At 51.1% G+C, this 10380-nt stretch overlaps 1 protein-coding gene across 1 annotated transcript; it reads left to right on the forward strand.

Moving 5' to 3' along the window:
* The first annotated feature begins 3803 nt into the window (after positions 1–3803).
* Positions 3804–9573, forward strand: IRF1 (interferon regulatory factor 1). Its single transcript, XM_015875574.2, is given in 10 exon segments — positions 3804–4098; positions 4987–5078; positions 5956–6055; positions 6225–6401; positions 6642–6691; positions 6817–6952; positions 7145–7273; positions 7727–7758; positions 8372–8510; positions 8925–9573. Coding segments are annotated over 10 exon segments (1233 nt in total). The 5' UTR covers positions 3804–3818; the 3' UTR covers positions 9023–9573.
* Positions 9574–10380: the final 807 nt, after the last annotated feature.

A 10380-nucleotide genomic window follows, 5' to 3' on the forward strand; every position in this document is an offset into this window, starting at 1 on the left:
GGAGGCAGGCAGCAAAGGGAGGAAGTGGGGAAAAGAAGGGGAGGTTTGCAGGATAGCCCCATAGTCTGGCTGCGAGGACACCAGGAGGCATGGGGACGGACTGAAGCCTGGCACTGGTGGTGAGGAGGAAGTGCCATGTGTGGTGCTCAGCCTGGAGGGGCTGCTGGGTGCTGGTGGGCATGGGAGGTGACAGTGCATCACTGGAAGGAAGCAGGTGGCATGGCGAGGAAGCAGATAAGAGCTGACTCTCCCCATGCTCCTGCTCTTCCCCACCTTGAAGCCACACTTCCTCCCATCTGCTTTGTGCAGTTGTGCTCCCCCAGCAGAGCTGTGATATCCAGACATATATAGGGATGGGACCCTCTCCTCAAACCCAATTCACTGCATGCAGTCCAGTGCCAGCCAGCACGCTTTGTTTTACAAAGCACTGGAGTGAAACCACCTCAGGTTGCCTTGTATGGCTGCTTAACTGACCATAGGGGCAGAGATGGGGAATGAAGTGCTGCATCAACATCATTTGGCCAAATCCACAATCCTCTACTTCTGTGTTCTCCCAACTGATCCCACACAGTTGGTGCTTTTTGGTGTCACGTGGAGTCCAGAGCTTCCTGGGAGCACCAGTTTACAGGACATCACTGTTTGAGACAGAGCTGTGTCCATCTCAGGGTAACACACACCACTTGTGAGGCACCTCCTGGGGATTTGGTTTGGTTTTATGTAAAAATATCAGAGATAAACATCCTCTGAATTAGGGAAACATACCCAGGCTTGGGGTCACCCTGCATTGGGTAGATGTGATGTAATACTTCTGGTGACTTCTTTCCCCATGTCTCAGTTCACTGTTAAGATGGTCAGCAAGTTGTGGGGTGATATGAGGAAGAGGGCAGTGGGGGTTGCAGGGCAGGGGCTGGGAGCAGCCTGCAGTCAGATGGGGACCAAGGGACCCCAGACCAGAGAGCTGGGAGCAGTGGCAGCTCCCTGTGTGTGACAGCCGGCTGGCAGCTGGGTGGGGCAAAACACTTTCCTGGTGAGTATTTGCCTCTTGAATTGCATTATTCCGTGCTCATGTTTTGTATGAGCACACCCCACCTCCACGTGCCTGCCTTCCTGCACCATGCACACTGCTTGCCAGGCACTGTGAGCAGCTGAGGTATGTTGGCACGGTGGCACAGATGGGCTCTGCAGCCTTGGTGTGTTGAGAGCCTGACACAGCCCCAGTGAGAGAGGTGAGCTGTCAGTTCCTTGTTTCTGCTGAAAGATAAGAAAGCAGCAAACAAGCAGACTGCATCCCAGCCTGAGAAGGGCACTCCCACAGCAACTGGCTATGCTGATAGGGCATAACCCAGATAGAAAGGTTAATGGGCTTTTGCTGGAAGCAAACTGCATGGGTTTATACCCGTGGAAAGCAGTGGAGGTGTAGAGTTAACGCTGCATTTCTATGCTGGGTGTATTTATTTGATGCCCCTTTGATGCCAGTTGCTGCCAGTGATACACACTAAAAATAGCTGTAGAGACACTGTGGTGCAGAAGTCACTGATCAATCAAGTCACGGTTCACAATGAGGTCGTTGAAGCACCTCTGACACATTTACGATATACAGTCATCAGCCCAGGAAGCTCAGGATTATTCTGATGTGAAGCCAGCTGAGGGCTGAGCAACAAACCAGGGGAAGCTGGAGCTTGAAAGAACCACAGCAAGACCTGCCTTGTCAATATTTATGTTGTGTGAGAGATACTGTGACTCTTTTATTGTGATGGCGTTGGCGCTGGGATCTCAGATACCTTCTGCCATCTCTTTTTCAGGTTCCTTTCACTACCCTTCGGCGCTCCTAAATCCAGGTACCTTGTGCCCAGGGGTCAGCATGAGGCAGATCAGAGCCCAGGAGCTGGGAACATCCTTGTGCTGCCCTGTCTCAGCCCCGTGCCTCTCTGCCTCCTCCTGTGTTTGATTTACCTGATGCCTTCTATCTTTATTGACACTGAAAGCTCACCAGCAGCCCTGCCTCACCCTGCACAAAGGCAAAACCTGGATGGAAGGTGCTACTGAGACAGTGAAAAAATGAGTTGGCAAAAAACATGGGGCACTTTCAGAGGTGAGAGTTCTGCACTAAATCCAAGCCTGGCCTTTTTTTCCCACTATTCTTCTTGTTGAAAACAAGCACAGAAATGGCAGTGGAGTTGGAGTGCAACAGTGTGACTCTGTTTGCCCAGGCTGTCTCTTCCCATTGCACATGACTCCATCCCTGCCCTGAAAGCATTCCCACATGTCCAGCCCAACTGTTTTGTGGTTCTGTTGTTATCTTTTAGTTAAAAAACAGCAACAACAACAACAACAAACACAACTAATAAAAAAACAAACCAGAGGAGGAGAGAAGAAGAGAATCTTTGTTACTTATATACATTAATTGTATATATTATAGGCACCCCAAAACAATTCTGCTCCACTCAACTTGACCCAGGCAAGCCAAAAGGTGGAACAGCCCTTTAAGTGCTCCAGTATTCTGCTCACTTAAGGCAGCAGATAGACACCATGACTCCAATCTCACAGTCATCGAAGGGTATTTCAAAGCAGCCCAGCAGCTCGCAGCCTTGGCTGGGGAAGGTGGGAGAAGAAAGCATTCCCAGGCTTTACAGAATGTCTCCATTGCCCTGACTTCTTTGGCCATCTACCCAGAAGGCAGATGATCAGAAACATACGACTCGCTGTAAGGTATTGCACAACGCGTGGCATTTTATGGTGATGGGAAATCAGGCTGTCTGTGAGAGTCCAGCACCTACAGCCAAGCAAATGGAGCTCAGCTGGTTGCTGCATGAGAGCAGCACTGCGGGAAGGCTCTGGTTCCACCAGCACTGGGCTGAGCAGCCCTGGTCCAGTACTTGAGATCTGAGATCAATGCTTGCAGCAGCACTGCCCAGCAGGATGGTGGGCCCTGGGCTGTTCCAGTGTCCAGCAGCACTGTGCTACACTCAGGGATCTGGGTGCTGCCTGTGTCCATCAGTCATGTACATACTGGGAAGGAGTGCAGCTCTGCACATGTGGAAGCCAACAGTGGGCACGGAAATATAAACACAGGAACATCACTTATCATTTTCATTTCTTTTATTTCCTTTTCTATTGACCTTCCTGCCACCCATCCCCGTAGTTCTTATTCCTCCACATCCTCCAAGTCCCTTTCTGGGAACTGCTGGCACAGTACACACGAGGATGCAGCACGGACCCTCCATGCAGCTCTCAGCAGGGCAGTGCCATCACGTTGCTTTGAGGCGCCGTGGTCCTTGTGGTGCTGTGCACGTCAGATAGAGTGACTGATCCTCCCAGCACATTCCCTAAGTGCAGCTGAGCACCGGCCAATTCCCATTGCACTAAAAATAGCCCCATTCTGACCCTTATTTTTTTCCACTTCCTTTCCTCCTTTACGAGTGCTGAACTGGGCTGGCGGATCTACGGGTGTGCATTTGGGGCTCGTTGTGCCCTCGCTGTTAGATCAGAGGTCCTGTGCTGCAGTGCTGCACTGCTGCAGCTCACCTGCACTCTCATGGGGTCAGGGGTGAAATCACAGGACGGGGGGTGGGGAAGGGGAGGAGGAGGTTAAACACTGAGTGTTTGTGGGCTGAGATCCTTTTGTCATCCGGGACAACCCTCGTTGGGGCCGAGAGCCGTGTCTGCGGAGCCGCAGGGTGTACAGAGCCCATCGCTGTCCCACCGCTGTCCCGTCCCATCGCCGTCCCGTCCCACCGTTATCCCCTGGCCGTGCGGTGCCGGCTGGGGGCGGTGCTCCCCCCGCTCCTCTGGTGCTACAACAGCCTGATTTCCCCGAAATGATGCCGGAAGCAACGACCAATCAGCGGCCCGACCGTCCCCCAGCGGCTGCGTCGATTGGTGCAGCCGCTGCCGAGCCCGGGCGGCGGGGAATCCCGGCCGCCGCGTTATACCCGAGGGCGCGACCCGCGGGCGGCAGAGCTGGGTCGGCAGCCGTCGGGCACGGAGCGCTCGGGTCGGCTCGTCGCCTCTTGTCGCAGCTCAGCACAGCTCAGTACAGCACAGCTCAGTACAGCACAGCTCAGTACAGCACAGCTCAGCACAGGATCTCACACTGAGGTAGGTCCCGGCGCTCATCGCCCCCTGCTTTGGTTGCATGCGTCCCCACGGGGACACGGCTCGACTCGGTCCGGTCCGGCTCGGTCCGGTCCGGCCCGGCTCGCCAAGCAAAGATACCGCCATCCTGAATTATGCTGAGGCACTTTGGGGTTGTCTCAGGTGCCGCTGCGCCCTTCATGCTGCAGCCTTCGAGGGGCACCGGGCATCCTCCGGGGGCTGCAGCCCCGCGCCCACAGCACGGACGGGACGGGACGGGACGGGACGGGACATCCTCCACGCCGTAAGGGGACGGCGACGTCTGGGCGCGGCTACGGCTTTGGGGCTCAACCGGAGCCAGCGCCGGACTCCGGGGTTGCACCCTGAATATCCGCACACTGCCCGGCTCGGCCCGGCTCGGCGCCGTCTGCCCTCTCCCCCGGCTCCGAGAACTTTGCGGGTCGTTGTCTCGTTGCTTGGGAAAGCCGCAGCCCCATTGTTCGGGAGCGGCTGTCCGCGGGCAGCGCAAACAGGAAGCTCAGAGCGGAGCAGAGCGAAGCGGAGGTGGGGGGGGACGGCTGCAGCGCTCCACTACGAGAGGGGGGGGGAGGAGGTACGGCGGACTCACCGCTGCTCTCGGTGCAGAGAGCGAACTTGGAGCGGCCGTGCAGAGAGTGCCCGGTGGCCGCACAGAGGGGTGACACGGGGGTCCCCGCTGTCCGCTTTTGTGCCTCCTCCCGCCCCCGTCACGGAGCAGGACCCGGAGCAGAAACTGCTCTGGAATGGAGCAAAAGGCTCCAAGCGCTGCTCTGGTCACTGGGAGCGCTGGGAGAGCTGGGAGAGGGGAGGCACTGCGAGGTGGTTGGGGTAGGAGAGATGAGGTTTCAGCTGACCCCGTGTATCCCCCCGCAGGAAACATGCCTGTCTCAAGGATGCGCATGAGACCCTGGTTGGAAATGCAGATCAATTCCAATCAAATACCGGGGCTGATCTGGATCAACAAGGTGAGCCATCTATTTTACTATTATCGCTGCATCATAATTATTATTACCGTATCATTAACCACGCTTGTTCTTAGTTGCCATTAAACGTAAGTCAAGATCATAAAGGAAAGAAGAAAATGGAGAAGCATTTTGTTAATATATATATAATTTTATTTTTAAAAGAAAACTTCCTTTTCAGGAAAGATGGCTCTGCTTGGTACAGAATGCACTATTTCAGTCTTTTTCTAGGCAACAATAGAGGGTAATGATAAAGTAAATGCAGTTTGAACTTGACTGAGAACCAAGAAAACTCATCTCTTGGTGCTTACTGTAGCCAAGCCACCTTCTGTCCCAGCCCAGCAGCTACTCCTACACCTCCTCCCATAGGACAGAAATCTTTAAGCTCTGACCTAAGTTCATCTCAGGTTGGTGTTGGGAAGCACATCCCTGTTGCTGTTCACTCCCCATAGGAGTGGGATCACCAGGCTTACTGAGTCAGATTTCTGTCTCTGAAGCTTCCAATTTATCCCAAGGTGTTATTAGGCATTATTAGGATATGGTTCTGGTGGGATTCATACAGTATCCTATTGGTAAACCTTCAAGGGATTCTGTATCCAAGTGTACATGGGAAATGTCTTGTAGTTACACTAGCAGATGAGGTATGATGTGTTGCAGTGGTTCTGGCTTGAGCTGAAGCTGTTGCTCATTGCTGCTGTACCACTGCATGTAGCATTCCCAAACCCATCAGGTGGATCAGCAGTTCATAAATGAAGATGTGAGGAGAGGGTTTCAAAGTTTCTGAGCTGCTGCTGAGGGAATTGTTTGATTAAAGCCATCGTTACAAACTGGCATGTGATGCTTTTATTGTTAATTTGAATTTCTGTTGGTTTAATTTCAGGATAAAATGATATTCCAGATCCCATGGAAACATGCAGCTAAGCATGGCTGGGACATGGAGAAAGACGCCTGCCTCTTCCGAAGCTGGGCCATCCATACAGGTGTGTGCTGGCTTCAGTCCCTCCAGTCATGTGAATATCTCCAGTGTCTCCATTTTTGTCTTGGCTTACACCTCAGGTGTTACATGGCAGAGGAAACAGAACTTTTCTGGGGTGAAGAACTATCAGTGCAATGAAATCACTCAACACTCATCCCATCTCTTCTTAACAGGAAGATATAAAGTAGGTGAGAAGGACCCTGACCCAAAAACCTGGAAGGCAAACTTCCGCTGTGCCATGAATTCACTGCCCGACATTGAAGAAGTGAAGGATAAAAGCATCAACAAAGGCTCCAGCGCTGTCCGAGTGTACAGGATGCTCCCCCCCTTGACAAAGGACCAGAAGAAGGGTAAGCCCTCAGCTTAAGCACTGCTTAAATTTCCCACTCTGCTTAGGCAGCGTCCCACAGACCTGCAGGCAGCACTGGGGCTGCTGGGCTTGTTGTTATTGGTGATGGTTTAGACAAGCAGCCCATTCTGTCCCAAATCAAGGTGCTCAGGGGGTGCCCTGGGCTCAGCTTGGCAGCAGTGGTGGAGCTGCTCAGCAGCCCTGCAGCCGTGCTCACCTTCGTCTTATTTCTATTTAACAGAAAGGAAGTCGAAGTCTTCAAGGGAAGCAAGAAACAAGAGCAAGAGAAAGGTATGTGTCTGCACAGGCAGCTAAAGGAGCTGGAGGTTTTTTTGGTGGTTTTCAAGCTTAATGTCTTTCGTATGGGAACTTGTGAGTTCTTAGACAACCTGTCATGCTTTGTTCTTTTTTTGTAGTTGTATGAGGATATGAGGACGGAGGAGTCAGCAGAACGACTAACCAGCACTCCTCTGCCTGATGACCACAGCAGCTACACCGCTCACGACTACACGGGGCAGGAAGTGGAGGTGGAGAACACGTCCATCACCTTAGGTGAGAGCTTCAGCTCCGAGCAGAGAGAAAAGTGCTGCTGGTGCTAAAGCCACAGCGGTGTCACCAAGAGACAGAGCTGCCTGTGGGCTGTGCAGGGGGAAGAGGAGGAGGAGGAAGAGGCGGGGGGGTTCTGTGCTGGGTGCCAAGTGCTGTAGTGGGACCTGCTCTGACCCCTCCCTGTACATCCCCCAGACCTCTCGTCCTGTGAGGTGAGCGGCTCCCTGAACGACTGGAGGATGCCAATGGAAATCGCCATGGCTGACAGCACCAATGACATCTACCACCACCTCCAGGTGTCCCCTCTGGGGTCGTCCTCAGAAGGTTGGTGTTGCTTCCTTCCCACCTCACTTTCTCAGTGCTCTCCTGGTGCTGGAGGCAAGGGTGTCTTGGTGCTAAGAGAAGCTGGAGTTGGTCTATAGGAAAAGCAGCTTCTATCAGATGGATTTGGGTTTCTAGAGCTACCTCACAGCCAGGGTAGAGAAGAGCTGGGGTGGGCTGTTAGAGTTTGGGCTGTGGAGCTGCTTCTGGACCTCAAGCAGTGAGCAGCTCCTCAGTATAACATGTGGGGCACAGTGGGGTCCTGGACCCACCACCTGCAGAGAAGAGCTCCCATGCGAGCAAGGGCTGGGGTGGGAAACCTCAGTGTGCTTCTGGTGTGAGGCAAGGATGTGAAGCACTGGGGAGGAAGCAAAAGGATGGTGGCTGCCTTGTGAGGAAAACTGACATCTGGATCTTTTTCTTTTTTCTGTGATTACAAAAAAATTGTGGATGAAGATGAGGATGAAATGAACTCAAACCTTATAAAGGTAAAAATAACCCTTCTTTTCAATTGAAATTGTCCAAAGTTGCTGTTTGAACCAAGGAAGGAAGAGCAGTGGCTTCCTAACCCATAGATAACCCTATGTGAGCTGAACACGTACTTCCTGTAATCCAAAACCCTTATGAGGAAGCCTGAAAAAATGAAATATAAAAAAAAAAAAGGTGATTCTGCAAGCATGAACTTGAGATGCTGTACATAGAAGTCAGTGAAAGCCATTGAGTTCTGCTAGAAGCAAAGTTTGCTGTATCGGAGCCCATGAGGCCTTTGAGTTCTCAAGAAAGACTTATTTTGCCCTCTGCCACGTGTTTGGCTTTTAATCTCTGTTTCCAGACATGGGGCACTCATCCCACTGATAAGGAGATGGGGTTCCTTGATAGAAGGTGCTCCCACCCTCCTTGCTTTGCATTAACTTTCATTAAATAAGGAGTAAAGTGAGTTTTATATCATTGTCATTATTTAAGCAAAACCTTTTTTCTTGTGCTGTTTCCCCCCACATGAGCTCTTAAAGGTAGACGAGAATTTACTCAGTGTGTGAGGACCCATATTTCCCCCACCCCTGTCACTCTCAGGCTTTTTACCATCTTCTTACTGCCTTACAGATGCTTGAACCCACCCCCACCCAGGACTGGCACACAACCAGCGTTGAGGGGAAGGGCTTCTTCACCAATGAGCCAGGCACGCAGAACATGTGCAGCACATTTGGCTACAAGGAGCAGGATGGCGAGATCGACAAGTCAGGTACAAAGACTCGCTACCATTGTGGTCCGGGTGGGAGGCACAGGAAAGGGTTTTCATCAGAGACACTTCTTGAACTGGGAGGGAGAAATAGGAACCTCATGACATGGGAAACTGTGAATTCCTCTAATTAACCTGCTGGGAGTCTGTAGGGAATTTGTTGAGATAAAAAGAGCCTCCAGTAGAAGTACAATACAGATCTGTTCTTCAGTTTTCCTAGCAACATAAGATTTTCTACTAGTGATAGCTTAAATTGAAGAGCTTCATTAGGGAGAATGGAGTATTGCAGCAAAATGCAAATCAAAGGTATTTGCTCACCTCTGAGGGTGGTTTCCTTTGCTGATACATTACCATCCATTGGTTCTCATGCTCCCACTGTCCTGGGTTCTGTGCTCATTTCTGTGTCTTTCTGTTCAGGGGAGTTGGATTTCCGCATACTGGACCAGAAGAACAGCCTGGACTTCTCCTGGCTGGACACCGTCAGACCCATGCAGGCCATTTCCTGCAGCCTGTAAACCACTGACTTCCCAGCCTGTGAACTGCATTTCTGCAGAGACTCTTAGAGACCTGAAGGGAATGGCACAAGTTACTTGTTACTGACTGGAAGAGGAAAGAAGCCGTCTTATTCCGTTTCACTTTTAGGCCTAAAATAGTAAGAAAATCTCCATGAGAAGCAGAGGATCCCATCTCACACATGGGGCACAAATGCTGTGCTCTTGAGGTGATGCTCATACTGCAGGCCAGGAGGTCCTGCATCCCCAGCACCCAGCACTTTATTCATGGGGTGCTTAGGAGACAGTGCGATGGGTCTCTGTTGGTTGCTGCTCACTTGTGCAACACTGCTGACGTGATGATCTTAATGACAGTCATTACACTTAGTCAGAGAAACTGCACTAATTGGCCCTCTCTCTTCTTTGATTTGCTCCAGCACATAGTTCAAGTTCAGATTAGATTTTTTCAACTCATGTAAATAGTTTTGACCAATAAAATGTGAAAATTCAGTTTAGGCTTTGCTTCCATTTAGCACACTTACCCAGATCCACTCGTAGGCTGTTATCTGCTCATAGGCACACCATTTCCATTCCCACTGAACAGTCGAGGAGCTGCCGCATGATATAATTTTGCACTGACGAGGGCAGAACTTCTATTTATGCATTGCCTTTCAGAGCTCTGTTCTAGAACTCCTCCTGCCTGGAAATCCTGCACTTCTACACCCAGTGAGTTGCAGCTGCCCCAGGCAAGGACACACAGAAGCAGGATGGAGGAGGTTCTAGTCCATGCATAATGCATAGAAAGCAAATCACTAAGATGCCATAGACTTATTTTCTTGTACATTTTATTTTTGTATATAAAGTGTTGTATATTTGTTGTAATAAAAATGTTTTATATATGACATGTTTACTTTCCCTCATTGGAGAGCTCGGAGAGGATGCATTCCAGACTCCCTGAAAACACCCAAACAGATGTGCTGGGGATAGACAGCAAGGGGGGTTATTCACATGAGTCATGAAAACCCAGGGAATCTAAGAGCACATGTTTCTCTCCTAATCCCAGTGCACTGAAGGGAGGAGCCCTGCATGGCCCAGGTGCACACATGGGGTCGGTGTGCCCCTGCTGTCATCAGATACATGAGCCAGCAGCATCTGCCAGCTGGCAGCTCCCTTGCTAAGGAAGTTTGAGCTGAGTTAGTGCTGCCCAGAATGAAAGCACAGTCTGGGAGGAAAAGGGAAAGAGTGCTTACTTTTTCACTGCATATTTTGTCATTTGCTAGACTTTCAGGCTTGAAAGTTATGACATGTCAGAGCATTGCCTGGGCTGGCTGATGCAACGTGCACCCAGCTGCTAGCATGGGAATCTGCTGCTGCACAGAAAG

The sequence above is a fragment of the Coturnix japonica genome, chromosome 13 (genome assembly GCF_001577835.2).
Source record: "Coturnix japonica isolate 7356 chromosome 13, Coturnix japonica 2.1, whole genome shotgun sequence".
Classification (NCBI taxonomy): Eukaryota; Metazoa; Chordata; class Aves; order Galliformes; family Phasianidae; genus Coturnix; species Coturnix japonica.